Raw genomic sequence first — 17,102 nt, forward strand, 5'->3', positions numbered from 1 at the left:
CACACATTGCTTCAGATACATATAAATATATATATATATGTACGTACACACATCCATGTACATATGAGATATGTGTGCATATCTTTATCATACATATTTGCAGAAACTATATTTATTGAGTTTTAATAATATGATTATAGGATATTAGGAAAACACAGTTATGAAATGTACTCAAAGGGTGAAATAGCTCAAATTGCTAAACTCTCCCACCCAAAATCATTAGGCATATTTTAAAAGAGCAAACATGCTCTACACTAATGCATTTTAAAAATAAAACAAACAAAAAACAAACAAGGACATGAACAGTCTGACATCTCAGTACCCCAACTAAATGGGACTGTACAATGCTGACTTGGGATCAAAAATGTCTTCAAGCATTCATTCATTCATTCATTTACTGTCCTGAGGGCTTGTCCTGAGGGATGGTGCCAATCCCAGCTGACAGTGGATGAAACAAAGGTGAACATTTTAAACTGAATGGATGGACAGTATCTGTAATCTCCTGTTTGTCTTCAATAAATATGAGGATTTTGATTGACTTCATCTATTTGAGCCCTGATTAATTTGCACTTTGAGTCTATAGTGAGCTTGTAGGTAAGACCCCTTACAATGTCCTGTTCGTGTACATATTGTAAATTAGGTATTTAAAATGTTCACGTGTACTGAAACATAAGCAGAAGTAACAAAAAGATCTTAAAAGATGATGTGCTGAGGGTACAAAATAATCCATCCCTGTGAAGCTCTCCCGTATATCTATCTCAACTGGATTTGGTGCGATAGGTCTACAAGTCCGTAAGTAAATACAGCAATAAGACTGGGCTAAAAGTGCAGATTAAAGTTTGCCTTAGTATCGTGTTGAATGAGGAAACACTGTCTGGTGCGGTATAACTTGAATCCTCTGCCTCGGCGAAAGGTTGAAAATGAAGCCCGGGTATGCGGGGGTTTAAAGGTTACCATTAAAACCCGTTCGCCGCTGTGGTTTAGCTTCAGAACACACAGCAACCCCCCCACCAGCACCCAACGATCGGATCCAGAGCTTAAATAACCCACATGGATGGAAGAGGCGCGTCGTGAATCCCTCGCACGGATGTAAACAATGTCGCCCGGTTGCATTTCGCCAAACGAGAAATGCCAAATATGTGTGTGTTGGGACGAACGCGCAACCGTAGTGGCTTGGCAAGGTGAGGAACGGCCTATCTAACGGCAGCAGGCAACGTTTTGCAGCTGCCCCGCTCACTAACCTGAAGCGCCCCGCGGTGTCTCATTCATTTAACTTGCCTACTGTACACTCACTGCACTCAACGTAGTGAATTCAATACTATGGCAAACACACTACACTACTACCAGCTCCGGCGTGCTCGGACAGAAATATTTTTGTATCCACGCGCCTCCGAAAACTTCGGTGACGTTGCACAAAAGAGAGCCAATGGGACCTCGTCTTCTATTAGGACAATGAAAAGCCCGCGGCCAATCGGAGTCGCGCCAGACCGGGGACTGGCCAATGGGGTGAGAGCCCCGCCGAGAGTAATGTTAGAGAGCTGAGGGCTGAAGACACTGCGTATCGCCTGTGTTCCCTCACACACACAGCCATTGCCGAGCATTGAGACCCAGCTATAGTCCTTCGGTAAGTACCACACAGGGAAATTCGAAGTGTGCGTAAGGATGAAAATGACGATAACAGTCGTAAATGTCTTACTCGTCTGTTTGCCACGGTCGAATTTAAAGCCTCTTTCGGCTTGCCAATAATTTTATTGCGGGGAAACCGTCAAAAAGCAACAAAAACAGCCGGCGTTAAGCAGGTAACGTTACTCTGAACTGGGAGTGCGGAGCAGACGCTCTGTAATAAAGAAGAAATGAAAATTAGCCTTGACGGAAATTCGACGCTAACCCCGGATTCCGTCAAAATCGATTAATTTTGTATATTACAGTCGTGTCTATATCACACGACGGAGAAAAATCACCCTGCGGTAAACGCGTAAAAAAATCCGGAATGTCTAGCGGACGAACACGGTTAGCGACAATGGTAGAAGACTCACCGTTAACGCTAAGCTAGCCATTGGCATTGCAGTGCATTGCGAAGCTCTATGCCTGTCACGAGAAGAGCGAAGCGGGTGCGGGTTCGGCGATAAACAGGGAAAAAATTCGTAAAAACTTAAGAAAAAGACGGAGCATCTCGGCAGATGTTTAAACGTGTGTTCGTTCGCCACAATTGTCCATGCGAGAGGTTGGGGGGGCGAAAATTCCCTCACGATCTGCGCTTTACTGTAATGGCTGACTGTATTCGCATAGGAAACAAGGCAGCGAGGCAAATGGGAAGCCAGTGACAGAGGCGCAGTTCGCTTCAACTTTTTCTAACCGTGTTTTCTTCCGAAACAAACCCGTAACTACGCGAAGTGCCGACGGCAAACGAAAGATGAGCCTTTCGCGATTCCAACGGCGCCCTCGATGGATTTTTCCCGTGGCGGCGAGACGTTGAAATCGGCGGTTGAAGCGGAGCCGTCGCCGCGGTCGCTCTGCCCTCTATTGCATGCAGTGCAATGGCTGTGCGTTGACACAAAGAGAAGGAGCCATATTCTCCCTGTTAGTGGATGAAGACGAGCGGCCATTAGGAGCTCATAGAAACCAAGTCAGTAGCACAGCCCGCTCATAGACACAGCACAGACCCAATGTATTACTATACAAGGCGGCTAGTGCAATAGGAATCAATCGGGGAAATATTTTGTCAAGATCGCCGGCTTTTCAGACGTGTTTGTCTCGTTGCAAAGCGAACTGGGAGGCGGGAGGAGACATTTGAGGGGGACTTTCTTTCATGAAGAAGGCATTCTCACAAAATGGAAGAAGAAATATTGCCGTCGTTGTTGACCTCCTTTTCCTCAACGAGAGCCTATGCGCCATTACTACTTCGCTCGATGCAGCTTACTTGGGAGTTACTGTAGCATTTAACCGGGGGAATATAACGGGAAATAGCGGTTTTTTCACCCTTTTTAGCGCATTACAGAAATGAAAGCGAATTATTCCCGGCAACACGGAAATCAAAGCCGACCGTTTAATTTACACAGAAACCCCGTTTTGAGTGTCTTTTCAAGAATAAATACATTTTTATGTGCAATTTGTGTCTTTCTGTGTCAAAGTTCTTTGTTACATTTAAAACGCGATGGCGAATGAACACGGGTGTTTCCCTGTGTCCTTTTTTATTATTTTATTTCATTTTCTCATTTTATTCCGTTTTTATGTTGCTGAGCACATTTTGCGATGACGAGTCATTCTGGCAGCGGGTCGCGACTCCACTCCCGCACGTCAACTCGGAGAACTTTTGCGGTTTCGCCGGAAAGTTTATCGCGACCGGGGCTGCGTGGGGAGCTGGCGGGGGAGGAGGGGGCGCGTCTCGACGGTTGCCGGTGCGACTCCCTGCCCTCCCCACGGCCTCAAGGCAACGCGAGAGCTGACAGCGGCCACAGTGCGGATCGCGTCTCCACAGACTGAGGCGTCTTCGCCGCGTCCCGCGCCCTGCGCGTCGGGAGGCTCCGCTCCTGCGCACCGCCGCCGCCAGACTCGCAACTTTGCGCTGCTCCACGGCGCCCAGGTTCGGGTCGCCGTCTTACTTCGGAGAAAAACACAAAACAGCAGATTCAATAACGTGGTTTCAAATTGATAATTAACGATTTTTTAAAATTCTGTCTGCACCAACCCTATTGACACGAAGTTTATGTGTCGTGCGTCCAACTCATCCAGGGAAAACATGGCTCAACATTGCGATGGAGTTGACGCGAATAAGCTTGTAATAGCACAGCCTCGTTTACGTTTCACCCTTTTTTTTCCAGATTCTGCCGCCGAGATGGGGAAAGATCCGCAAAAGCCCAGGGGCAAGATGTCCTCTTATGCATATTTTGTCCAGACCTGCCGGGAGGAGCATAAGAAGAAACACCCAGATGCTTCTGTCAACTTTTCCGAGTTCTCCAAGAAGTGTTCAGAGAGATGGAAGGTAGGCAACCCAGCAGGGCCGGTGACAGTTAATTAGGTTTAATCGTCGGAGGCATCTTTGTCTACATAAAGATAATTCCAATGCAGTGGGCATTCACAAATACATTTTGACCAAATTCACACTTTCGTCACTGTGAAATAAAAAAAAAACAAAAAACCCCACCCTCCACCAGATACTTAATGAGCATCTCTTTGTGTCCAGACCATGTCTGCCAAGGAGAAAGGCAAATTCGAGGAACTTGCCAGACAGGACAAGGCGCGCTACGAAAGGGAGATGATGAACTATGTCCCACCCAGGGGAGGAAAGAAGAAGAAGTTCAAGGACCCCAATGCCCCCAAGAGACCCCCGTAAGTCCTGCGAGCAATTCCCCAGAAATTCTCTTGCGTGCGTCAAAATAAAGACCCTGGATGAGAAGCAACGGTCTGGTGATGGAAGCGAGCCATGTTGACCAGCTCACTCTCTTCTCTAGATCGGCTTTCTTCATCTTCTGCTCGGAGTTCCGCCCGAAGGTGAAGGGCGAGAGCCCTGGTTTGACCATTGGTGATGTTGCCAAGAAGCTGGGAGAGATGTGGAACAGCACCTCCTCAGAGGACAAGCAGCCCTATGAGAAGAAGGCCGCCAAGCTGAAGGAGAAGTACGAGAAGGTGAGGAGACCGCGCACGTTCCGTCCCGAGTCCGGCCTCGCTCGAGATGGCAAATACAAGTTTAGATATTATCATTCACACGGCGCAATAACTTAACACTCTCTCTTCCCCAGGATATCGCAGCATATCGTGCTAAGGGCAAAACAGGTGGTGGAGCTCCTGCCAAAGCCCCGGCCAAGGTAGAGAAGAAGGATGACGACGACGATGATGACGACGACGACGACGACGAAGAGGAGGAGGACGACGATGAAGACGATGATGAGTAGTTGGTGATTGAGATAGATAGTGGTCATTTTCTTGTTTATAAAGCATTTAACCCCCTTGTACACACTTCACTTACAGAAAGAAAATACCTTAGTATCCAAGGGGTAAAAAAACCAACAAAAAGGCTGTGTATATCAGTTGTTTTTATGCTGTACAGTTTTTTTTCTCCTTTTTTTTGTATAGTAACACTACACAAGTATCGTGTCTGTGTCTTTCTGCCAGTCTTATTTTTCAGTGGTAGTTCCTAGACCACTATCCTGCCTGGTACAGTGTAAAGGGGTGGGCTTACAGTATTTTCCCTAGCTAGAGGTGCACAGCACATAAAAAAAAATGTTCTGAGTTAGATCTGAGTATTCTTTTCCCCCTTTTTTTCTGTGTGTTTTTTTTCCTTCCTTTTTTTTTGTAATTTTGAAGTACATGTTATCAAAATTGACGTATCACAGTTGTTTTACTGATCTTTATGTACCACTGTTATAGCAAAATAAGAAAAATGCCTTGTTTATTGTTGAAATTTAAATTGCTTCTGATGTCAATAAACATTTTTTTTAAGAGGCGCGTTTTATTTGTGTATTGGCGAAAACCTTAATAGAGTTGGCTCTGTGTCGTTCAGTACGACAATCCCGCTACATTCAAAGCTACATGGTACGGCTTGTGCAAAAGGGTATTATCAGATAGGAAGTATAACCAGCTATCGCAAGTATAAGCATGTTTACTGCTGCCTGGAAATAAACAGCTGTGGCTTAGACTCCTGGCCACTAAATACGAGAGACCTCATTAAGTTATACGTCTGAGTCGGTGAGAGTTAAGACTTGTGTTAAGTTGCATCGCTGTGTACGCGGTAAAATAAATTCGAGTTGACATTAGAGGAGACAATTAGAGCAGGGAGGCATCTAACGGCTATGCATCAGTAAGCTGCTCCTCTGAAGAATGACTCATCACTACCACTGCTTATGTGTCCTGTATTTTTTCATTTTTTTTTTAGCTTTACTTGGTCTCTGTGCTAACAAGCTGCACACAGAAGCCGTGCCCTGGTGGAGGTGAGATGTACTGAAAGTTGCACCATAGCGGTCTGCTCCGCATGCCAACATGCATCACTGACTCTTCCTGTTTTATTTAGATACAGCTGCTTCTTCTCGCACATACTCTTCAGGTCCCGTCTAGGGTATTAAAAAAAACAACATTTTATATAAGATGGATTACGTGCTTTGAAAACCCGGTGACACAAATCTACGGCTCGTGCCGACAAATCACCATAAACCTAACGGGCGCTCACGCGCTGTACGTTGTCATCTTATTTGCTTCTGAAACTCCGCCGCGGTCTTCATGACAAGAGTTTCCCGTGGGACGAAGCTTATAGACTCCGGGGTGCGCTAACTCAGCCTGAAGCTCAAAAAACACCTCAGTTCTGACACGCACTACGAGGACGTTCTTTCCTTTGTGTTGCATGTCTCCCGTCCCTGTCCTTACATCAGCCCTGGCCTCCTGAATGAGCCTTGATATGAAACAGGCTTGGAGTCAGGCATCAGGTGACCCCGCCACTCTGCGATAAAGCTCATCCAGTCTTCGAAGGTCCTCGCAATAAAACATCAATCCCACACGCTCTGTCCACATTTACGGTCCCCCGATGCACGATAGCCCTGCTGAATTTTTCCCTCTACTTGTGGAAAAAATGGTGGACGTCAGTATTTCTGATAGAAGTAGGCTGCGTGGAAAGCGTGTGACAGCAGCAGTCAGTGCTGTTTATTATTTACCCACTGATGTTTGCACAGCGTGCAACGCCGGGGTTTGCTTGTGCTTTTGAAACAGATTTCAGAAAGAGCAGTCAGGATGCCGCGTGTTTACTCTGCCATCCGCCGCGGCGGTGAAACTGCAGAAACAGTTGCGGTGCTCGGGTGGCCGCGCTCAGCTGTTGCTCGGGGCGTGCACGGGGCCTGTGCAAGGCCGGGGAGTGCGCAGACGGTGCAGGGCTTTGGCTTCACTGCGCCGCTGCTCCAAAGCCAGTTAATCCCAACCACCTGGTGTCCACTGTGCACGCTCGGACCAAAGTATGGTCTCCGGGCGACATCTAGTGGTCTGGGTGCGTTTGAGGCGCTGGGTTCAGACTTCCTAAAACTCACATGACAGCTAGACTTGCCTCTTCAAACCAGATGTCCATGGATAAATAGAGAAAATAAAAACAGCCAATTCTTCACAGAGGAGCTCTAACACTCAACTCCTCAGATGCATCAAACTTTGTATCGGCGGTTTCATTTTTGGGGGGTTGTTTTCCCGCACCTCCTGCATCACATCATCGGATGTTTACTCCAGAAAATCATCTGGCCTTCGCAGCTGTCAGTGTTCTGCTGCTACGTTTGTAGCCCACTTGTAACACATGGGGCTGTTTGGTTCCGTAGGGAATTATGACATCACGTCGACGAGGGTGTTCGTCATTAAAAATGCAGCCCTTTAAACTGTGCCCTCCACGTGTGCGTCCCCTTGTGTGACATCACAAAACCCTCATGACATCACAGATTCTCCCTTAACAGTATCTGATGCCTCTATCCCACGCCTATGTGAAGTCACAGTTCCCTATGTGACATTTCACCTGTCCTGTCATGGTTCAACACGGCTTACTTTCATGCGAAAAAAAAAAAAAAAAAAAAAAAATCACCCCGCCCCCCTTCTTCAACAGATACCTTCCCTTAACTTGTGAAAAGTGTTCAAATATGTTGTTTATACTTCTTAGGCATGAAGTCAGACTCCGATTTCCAAAGGCGTTTCATTCTCATCTACATGCTTGTCTTTTCATTATGACCATATGTCTACTTTGTTATTCCTTCCATCCAAATATCTGTGACGGAAATGAACACGTCGAATGCCACAAACTCCCACTTTTGCGAGAACCCCCCCCCCCCAAAAAAAAACAAAAAAAAACTGCTCCCGTTTTGTTTGCCTTCATCCTTCGGACTCATCAGTGCATCCGCGTTATCCCGACTCCCGGGTTGAGGAGTTTATGGTGACACATGACTGAGTGTGTTACAGAAACCAATCGGTAACCGATTGCTGGATCAGTTGGAGAGGACGGGGAAGCGAGTGCCAGACAAAGTGGGGAAATACTCGGGCCACGATAGCAACTTCTGGCAGGATCAGATTCCACCCTCTTTAGCGCGGCCTTGGTAACCTTTTGGCATTTTTGGAAAGTCAATGCGGTTACTTATTAATTACCCGCGATACTGCATTGACGAACTCAGAAACAAAGACAGCGTGCTGCTCTTTACTGATGGATCATGTGACTCTCAAACAGAGGCCGTCGGGCAAAAGCACATCAGGAGTTCCAGGAGATCCCGAGGGCGAGATGTGGGTCAATGAGCGTGAAAGGATGACAAAGAGAGAATAAAGGGGGAGTTTGTTTTGATAACGTCTGGGGAATCACGCCTCTCGGAGAGCTAGAATAATCATGTATTTTGCAAGAGAGATACAATCACCACCAGGAGTTTGGCCACAAGGCAGAGCGTTGTAAGGGAAGGAAAAGATTTGTTTTGTGTAGAAGAGCATGAATGGCAGAAATATGGCGACAAGTATGATCTAAGTGTTGCAGCTGCGGAGGTAAACGCTACGGGGAATGTGAGGTTCGAAGCGGATACAAGAAAAGGAGGAGAAAAAAAGACGCTCTTACACGGCGGCAGATCGGGAAAAAAAAAATAAAACAAGAGAGAAAGCGTCAAAATCCAAGCAGCAGCGAGGAGACAGACACGGAATAGAAAGTGATCTGAAAAGCGTGAAGTCCAACTTTTGAGATAAAATCTGAACGATGCCCCCGGGCATGGCCGAGAGGACGGAGGTCCGAGCAAAGATGGAGCGATTGTAAATGACTACAATTGATGTAAAGATAGGAGGCGAACAGGCACGAGGAGATAGAAAGACGGCATTGAGGAAATATTATGGGGTGTTGTCAGTTTCTGATACAACAAATGTAAGTGGGACGTTAGCAGAGAAGCTTTTAGGCGCAAAGAAGTCGGTCTCTGCTAACATTGACAGGCCAAAGGGAGATTTTACAGGGAAAGACTTGCGCTGAGGTATCAATCAATCAATCGATCGATCGGCTTTATCGATAAAGCACCATAGAATACGGTGACGCTACTAAGTCAGGGGAGGCGGTTTTGAATCGTCTTAATCAGTTGGATGCACAGAGAATCACTCGAGGGCTAATGGGATGGTAATTATTCTAAAAATAATAATAACAACGGGTGCATTCAATTATATACCAAAATGGATAGCAACTGTGGAGAATCACAAAGAAGCATTCGAGTACTCAAAAGAAGTCATCTAGTGAAGGCACGGCAAGGCTGATGATGAAGAAGACGGGTGGAGACGGGAGCCGCCGTGTCATATGTGGAAGACGAGGCTGACTTAGAAGCGACGTTTTCACCGAGGGAGGAACGGGGAGACGTAGGAGAACCTCTGTGTGTGTGTGTGTGTGTGTGTGTGTGGGTGGGGTTACAGGTCCATTAGGCACATATATCCCCGAGAAAAGTGTAAAATTCCTGGTAATGGTCTGGAATGAGGTTGAGTAAAGAGGCGTAACGCAGAATAGCATGATCATTTTACACTTATTGCCTTATAAACATGGGTAGCTGGGTCAGTTTGGCCCAGAGAGACCGAGGGTACAAGTCTGACGGGGAAGGTTAAAACAAGTTGATGAAGTGCACCGCTTCAGTAAATGCGATTAACCGCTCTCCACGGTGGATTTTCCGCAAAATAAAATTCTGTAAGAAAGTTCAGAATCACCGTGGTGTCGCAGATTCGGCGCTACAGATGCACTGTTTATCCGGCTGTCGGAAGACATCGGAGAAAAAAAATGAAAATGATCCTTACGTGTGATTTAGCTGACAGGCGAGTGTTCGCGTCTTTACACGTTCACATATTTTATCATTTCAAGCTCGGAGAGCAATTCTGACACACGCATGTGTTTTGATGAGAGTTTTATGTGGGTGTTTTCAGTTAAGTTTTTCCTCTGAAAAACACTAAATTAGAGTTTTCTTTGTCACCATTTAAACATTAATCCTCCATCCGGGTTCTCACCAAAAATTGTCACGCCCTTCGCCTCGACTAAGAAAAGATGGCGGCCGACAGTAAAATAACAAAAGGCTGCATATTCAAATGAGCAAATAAGCGGTAAAATGATTATATTCAAAAAGTAGTCATTTGCTTCTGCCAGTTTGCGAGAATGTGTTCGATTTCTCAGGCTACTTTCCATGTCAAATGTTTATTTCTAAAATACCACGCCAATAAAGGAGTCGTCCAAGATTTTAAAGTGCTTTCCTTTATCGATGAATACTTTCCCCCCTGCATCCATCTGACGGGATCGCATCAAGCAAATGGTTCAATTACTCTTTGTTATCATATTGATCACTGATATCGATTCTTTATGAAAGACATATAAAAACGGAAACCAACTTCGCGAGATTGATATGGCAGATCATTATATTACTCCCCTCCTGCTACAATAAAATATAAATCAAATGAATCACATTAATTACAAAGTACCTGCAATGTACCGAGAACAATAGAGTCAGAGTCAGTATATTGACATTTCTTGCCACACAATCGGCTTCAGTTTTTAAAAGCACTTATTTTAAGCAAGTATAGATAGAATATGTTTCTTTTTGAAAACCATGCAATTACTCCGCAAATGCTTTGCTTATGTGTTTAAATCTCCAGTGAATGAAGGTGCACTTCAGACTTTACTGCAAGCAAACATGTATTTCATGCATTCTATTGTATGAGTTATGTTGCTAGATTGATTATGTAGATATAGATATGTAGATGTAGGTAAAGAAATAGATTTTCTGAATATCCTGGGATACATGGACTTAGTTAAACTAATTTTGTAAATCCATGTCAGAAAGAGGTGCTCCCGCCACCCAGCAAGAAGATCCCGGGGGTCAATTCCGACAGGGGCACCTCTTTGCGCGTATCTTGTATGTTCCTAACGCTTCTCCAGGCCTCCGAGTCCAGATAAATATAGATAATAAATGACTGAGTTAATATTGTAAAGTAAAAGTTGTAGATTAAATGGTTTGTGATGAAAAAAAAAAGCTGGAGAAGGTACAATAGAGGCTGAGGGCCTTTAAGCAGATACGTCTCGATGATCTCCCGCTTTTTATGAGAATAAATTCTACCCATTAAGTCGAATGTTTTCATGGCAGCCATTTGTGCCTGTTTGGTTATTGACAAGTGACACATATTCACTCGCTTCTACTCCACCGCTGCTTCCATTTTTCTTGAAGAAGAGAGGCTTCGCTTAAAAAGCGCATACTGGCAATGCAAATTAGTCCGGAGATCATAGGAGATGAAGCCACAGATAAAAGAGATCCAGCACGGTAATTGTTGTATTTTTAAACACAGTGCAGGAAGCAGCGTGAGGAGTGGTGAGATTGCTGACATCAGACGCCGGCGTCTTCTCCGGTGTTGATAAAAGCTCAAAATGAGCAGAGGAAACCTATTTTTTTTAAATAAACCCACCTCCTTGAAAGATCTATAATCAACACAAGTCTGACCCCTGCACGCTGATATAAATAGAGTTTAGTTTGGTTGTGCATTTCACTTTCGATGCAACGAGTCATTTCACCGAAAACAGACAGACTGTATGACACCCCGAGAGCCGATGTTTATCAGAAGGTTGTTTGTATCGTCTCCGTTTGCGTCTATCCGCTTAATCTCCCTTAACTTCGCCTGAGACTCCTGCGCGTGCAGGAAAACAACTACGACAGAATAATGCATTTTTCAAGGGGTTTAATGTTGTGTTTCTACTGGAAGCTTGAACAAACTATAAATACAAAATCTACCCAATTCAAGTATTTGGGAAAGTGAGATTAAAAGAAAAGACATTAAGATTTCTTTTAAATCTGTTTGATTTTCACCGCCTTTTTTTTTTTTTTTTTTTCGAAAAATTCATCAAATAGATTACATTAAACAGATGATATTGGGTTCGTAATATTCACTGTTAATTATTGTGAGGCAGAAAAATGTGTACCATTTCTTTTTCAATATATTACCGTTACATTATCACCACTGTTAATTTATTACTGATTACCAGAACATTTTGAACACGCGCTGCTATGTGAAGATATTAATTGCATTTGTGTGGTACTTAATTCACAGAGCTTAGATTCTGCCTCCCTGTCTCTCTTGGGCCAAGGACATAGAAATTCTTCTTCTTCTTCTTTGGTTTTTATGACGAACGGTTTCCATAGTTACGTGACCCCCCCCCCCCCCCCCCCAGATTCTGTTCTCATTCAATGTTCTTTGCTGCCAAAGGAATGTTTCAGGTCCAATTGTCCTCCTTTTTCATCTCCCTCTGCTTGAGATGCGTGTGTGTAAGTGTGTGTGTGTGTGTGTGCGCTCGAACGTGCGCATACTTGCGCGCGCGCGCGTGTGTGTGTGTGAGATCATTGTGCATCACAGTGCAGCCTATCCAGTCACACAACAGGTCTATTAAGATTATAGTCTGACCAGTGCGTTTTTTCATCCCATCGTGTCTTTGTCAACACAATTTACCTCTAAAACTCTAATTTACATTTCAATGACCTACACAGACATTCATAATTAACAATTAAGATCATTTAAATTGAAAAAAAATAAAAAATAAAAATGAATTCATCCTGTAGTACGCCAAAATTTCCACTGGATAGCGCTATTGTAAAACAAGTTTAATTGTAAGGGCTCTTTTGACTTGCTTACAGTCAACACACATATAAAATAGAAAAACTGTGTTTGGACGCCGTCACTATGTGACAAGACGCACCCAAATAACTGAAGCAGAATTTTTCCCTCATATGGTGCTAGAAAGTTACTGTAATAGAATTAAAGAAGAACATTTACACGCATGTATAAGAACTATAAGAAGCCGTGTAAAATATAAATGATTTGTATGTAGGTGTGAAAAGCGCTGGATTCTTCTGGCCTGTTTGGTTGTTTGTAACGAGCTGGACGTGAACCACCTGCCTGAGGGCGGCGGCGGCTCAAACATCTCAAGTCGAGGCCGGGAAGGGCGTTTAAGGATGCCGGCTTCTCTACTGAGGCAGCAAGAGCTAAAAAGAATAGCCAATGATTTTTCTGGGCGGAGATGATGACCCTCTGCATGACTCTCGAGTTGCCGCTGAGCTGCTGGCGTGTTACATGGAGATGCCGTGTGTCAGCACATTCTCAACGGAGTGGCAGCGGAAAGACACCGGGAAGGATTTTGCCCGATGTGGTTGTGTCCGGAAGCCTTTTCACACGGTCCTCCTTCACATACAGCGGATTACGGTTCATGCTTCTGAAAGTTTATTATGTTCTATGAATGTTCTAGGTGAGATTATTTTGGAGTTAATCTGTGAGCCGACGACGTGCCCATGTCATCAGCAAACGCAATGAGGGTGTATCGAGCGGCGGTACAGTTATAGGTGTAGAGGTCATGGAGAATGTGGCTCTGCACACCGCGCTGTGGGAGGCCAGGGTTCCAGGAAAGCCTTTCCGGTGCAGCAAATCGAGAAATCCTCGATTCGGGTGCAGGTCGGAAAAGAAGGTATTAGCTCGGTTTAGGCCGTCGCCCTGTCCTTCAAAGCCCAAATAAAGTCTTAGCCTCGCCGCGTTTGGCGACGCCTTCATTGCACTGTTACCGTACCAGACGGGCTAAACAGGCAAAGTGCAAAATGCAGTAAATGCAAATTTCACCGGCATTTACGGTATGCAACTGACCAAAAGCGGCGTCTCCTACCATACGCGGCGGTGTTGTGATGGGATGTCCGCCCACGCTGCTAGGCTAGGTGAAGAAACCAAACCACATTGACCGAAAAGAAAAGTTCCAGATATCGACCGTTCGCTTTCTTTGCCTCCGACTTGCTGGGGATGTTTTGAAAATGTTTAAAGTTGTTTTTTTTTCTTTTTAAGAACTTAAAAATGGAGTGGGAGCGATGCTGGGGATTAGGACACTCACCAAATCAAAGAGTGCACTTAATGAAGAGGATATTTTCCTCCCTGGATTGCATTATCTGAATCTCATAAAGGAAATTCTTCCATGTAGGATTAGGATTAAGATTTGGCACATTCATTAACGGAGTGGTTTTGGGGCTAAAATCATTAAAGTGATTAAAATTTACAAGCTGATTGAATATTCGCACATTTTGACTGGACACTCGTATTAAGGACAAACCGGCGTCAGTTTTATTTTCGGGAACTAATGCAGTAATGTTCGCCAAATACTGATGGACCTGTTTAACGTTTTAAAATTGGGAAATTAATCATACATATTTACATGAAGAAAAATAAAGCCTTATTTTCCGTTCTGCGGTCACAAACGTCCGGTCAATTTGCAAAACCGCAGCATCCCAAATTGGAGATGTGGGCTGGGACGAGACACGCTCTGACATCCCGGCCTTACCTTGAACCGCCAGACACATGTTGTTCCTGTCACTGCCGGCGAATCAGGCCGAGATCCGTCGGGCTCCTTCTCCCTCCGTCTGTGTTTTCCACCCCATCTCTGCAACCACGTGTCAAATGACTCAAAGCGGCACGCTGAAACAAACACCAATCAAATGACCTCTGCAAAACAAAGGCTAATGGAGGGTTTAGCTCCACAAAAATATAACATGTTATCACGGCAGGTGACGCAAGCCTTTATTTTTTTGCGTCTGGTGCCGTCGCTGTTACACTTAGACGGCGTAATAAGGTAAAAGGTCGTTCTGTTTGTTTTTGTTTTGAGCTCAGCATGGAAAAGCGCAGGTCATATCATCATAAATAGCCTATTCTGTAACACCCCGACAGTACCTGGCGTCCCCATGGCAGCAATAATAACCACACCTCACCTACGTTATACCCTCGCCAACATGACAGAGGAGAGGCTGGGAAGACAAATAGGGGGGCGGAGGGTGTGTGAGGAGCGGGCTGACTCAGGTATGCGGAGGTTGCAGCGCCTGTGGTTTGCTCCAACAACACAGCTGTGTGTCCACACCCTGGTACGGCGGCACATTGGGCGGGCGCTGCTGCGCGTGTTTGTGTGTTCGGATACGTGCGAGTCCCGACTTCAACTCTCAGGTGAGAAGGGCGAAACGCAGCGAGGATTTCAAAGTCTGAGTTTCGGCATTGTTTTATTTTGATGCCGACTTTGGATAGGAGCTATACAAAGCGTGAGTGTATTGCAGGTTGTGTGTCTAAGGACACAATTAGACACATACACACATTCACTCGGTTATTTCCCCCCCACGGTCAATTCAGAGTCATCAATTAACTCGCTGAATGTTTTTGTCTGTTAGACGGAGCCAGAGAAAACCCACAGATGGCCGGGGAGAACACGAGGGCCAGAAACTTTCCGAGTAATTAGCGAAACCGACCGTATCCTTCGTTCGACCCGTCAAAATATAAGGCGAAAATGTCAGACCGAACCTTGAAGTGAAAGAGGACCTTTTTTAAACCTTTTTTGAGCGACTCGCAATGGCCCCCGTAGTCATTTCAAGATCGATAAACCCGATCCAAATATGACACCGGCTGCTGCCTCTTACGTTCTCGATATCCGAGGGTTGAAACCTGAAAAACCTGACAAGCTTCTATGGAGCCGAGGAACTGCGGCAAACAATGGAGCGGCTGATTTTGGCCCGCATCGTATCGAAGCGTAGCGATTTAATGAAACCTTCCAAATAAAAACACTCTGCACTTTTACAAGCACAGACACAGAGGCGAAAAGCCCCTCGAAACAACAAGACCGGGTAAACATCCAGACTCCTGGAGGCAGGTGTACATAGATAAAGAGTACAAGCAGGATGAATGTCCTTTATTTCACTTCAGTGGCAGGTGGATTGGAAAAATGTGAAAAGATGACAAATTGCTTTCACAGCCGAGGGAACTCTCTCTCTCTTTCTCTCTCTACAGACTAAGGAATCACCGACTTGACTGAAAACACAGTGACAGCATCGCAGAGACAACTATCTCACACTCAGCATCCGGCAAACAGTCCAGGGGTGGGTTAGGGTGGGGTGGGGTGGGGTAAATCCTTGGGTGTATTTACTGTTCAGTATGCGAGACAGGTGGGCAGATTAGAAAAACCTCCCCACCTGCTCCTGATCCACACAACAACAGTTTGTAGGAGATAAGCTCCGGGCTTAGGTTGTCTGCTGGTAACGCTGAGCCAAATCCAACGCAGGTTCAGACCATCGCTTTTGAGAGCGACCTGATTCAGAGTAATGAAGGCGTCTGTTTGAGAACCGATCGTAACGTACAGTCAGTCAGAGGACAGAGTGGAGCTGCCTGGTTGTGGTGGGGTCACACGAATGCAAATGTTTAGAATGCTAAATCCCCGATAATGCAGTTGACAAGACAGTTGAGAATCTCTCGTCTGTCATATTGGAAGAATCCCTGAGGGGCTGCACAAATTTATTCAGACAACTTTTTCATTCATTCATTCATTCATTCATTCATTCCCCTGTACCACATTTCTATCCCAGCTGTTATTGGGCGAGAGACGGGGCTCACACTGGACCGGTCACATCTAGAGACATGCAACCATTAAACCTGTCATTCACACCTCACATATTCCACCAACCCACTGCGTGACTTTGGAGCGCGGGAGGAAACGTGAGAAAACCCGCAGAAAACCCATGCAGAAACGAAGAACATGCGAACGCCACATCGACATACTGGCCATCTGTCGGAATCGAACCGGGGACTTTCTCGCTTCTCGCCAACATTCTGCCAACTCCTGTTCACTCCAACTTCTCAGGGAGGGGATGTAAACACAGAGCGGGTGAATTAAACCAGGCTTTTTTTTTTTTTTAGCCCTCCTTCGAAGTTTTAATGCAGGGTTCATATGAATTCCGTCTGTTTATCCGGTCGGAAAATGAAGTTGGCAGCAGCGCCATGAACTTGCAGCTTCAATTCCGCGCTCTGTCATGGAGGCGAGTGTCCCAGGCCTCGCCGGCAGATGGTGAAAAAAAAAAAAAAAGCACAGTAATAGATTGAGTTCTATAAAAGAAGCGATCGGACAGATATTTATTTGGTGCCGACTTGAGAAATACTAAATTTGGCCAAAAGTAAATGTTGAAATTAAACTCATTTGCACGATTCCTCAGTCACTACTGTCACAGATTTCAAAAGCGGGTATGAATGAAAGTGCCTGTCCAGAACTAGAAACGTGAGCCTCCGCACTAAAACGCCGCCGATCATGCCAGTTATTAGAATTCAACATCTACGTCTGATCA

General features: G+C 45.2%; 1 protein-coding gene across 1 annotated transcript; it reads left to right on the forward strand.

Annotated features, from left to right (window-relative positions):
• The first annotated feature begins 1,489 nt into the window (after positions 1–1,489).
• hmgb1a (high mobility group box 1a) lies at positions 1,490–5,439 on the forward strand. Its single transcript, XM_086176728.1, has 5 exons — positions 1,490–1,624; positions 3,822–3,982; positions 4,184–4,329; positions 4,452–4,626; positions 4,740–5,439. Exons 2-5 carry the CDS (start codon positions 3,836–3,838, stop codon positions 4,890–4,892), a joined length of 621 nt encoding a protein of 206 aa, XP_086032854.1. The 5' UTR covers positions 1,490–1,624; positions 3,822–3,835; the 3' UTR covers positions 4,893–5,439.
• The last annotated feature ends 11,663 nt before the right edge of the window (positions 5,440–17,102 follow it).

Source organism: Fistularia commersonii, chromosome 29 (genome assembly GCF_037954325.1).
Source record: "Fistularia commersonii isolate RoL2024-O1a breed Wild chromosome 29, RoL_Fcom_v1.0, whole genome shotgun sequence".
NCBI classification, from domain to species: domain Eukaryota; kingdom Metazoa; phylum Chordata; class Actinopteri; order Syngnathiformes; family Fistulariidae; genus Fistularia; species Fistularia commersonii.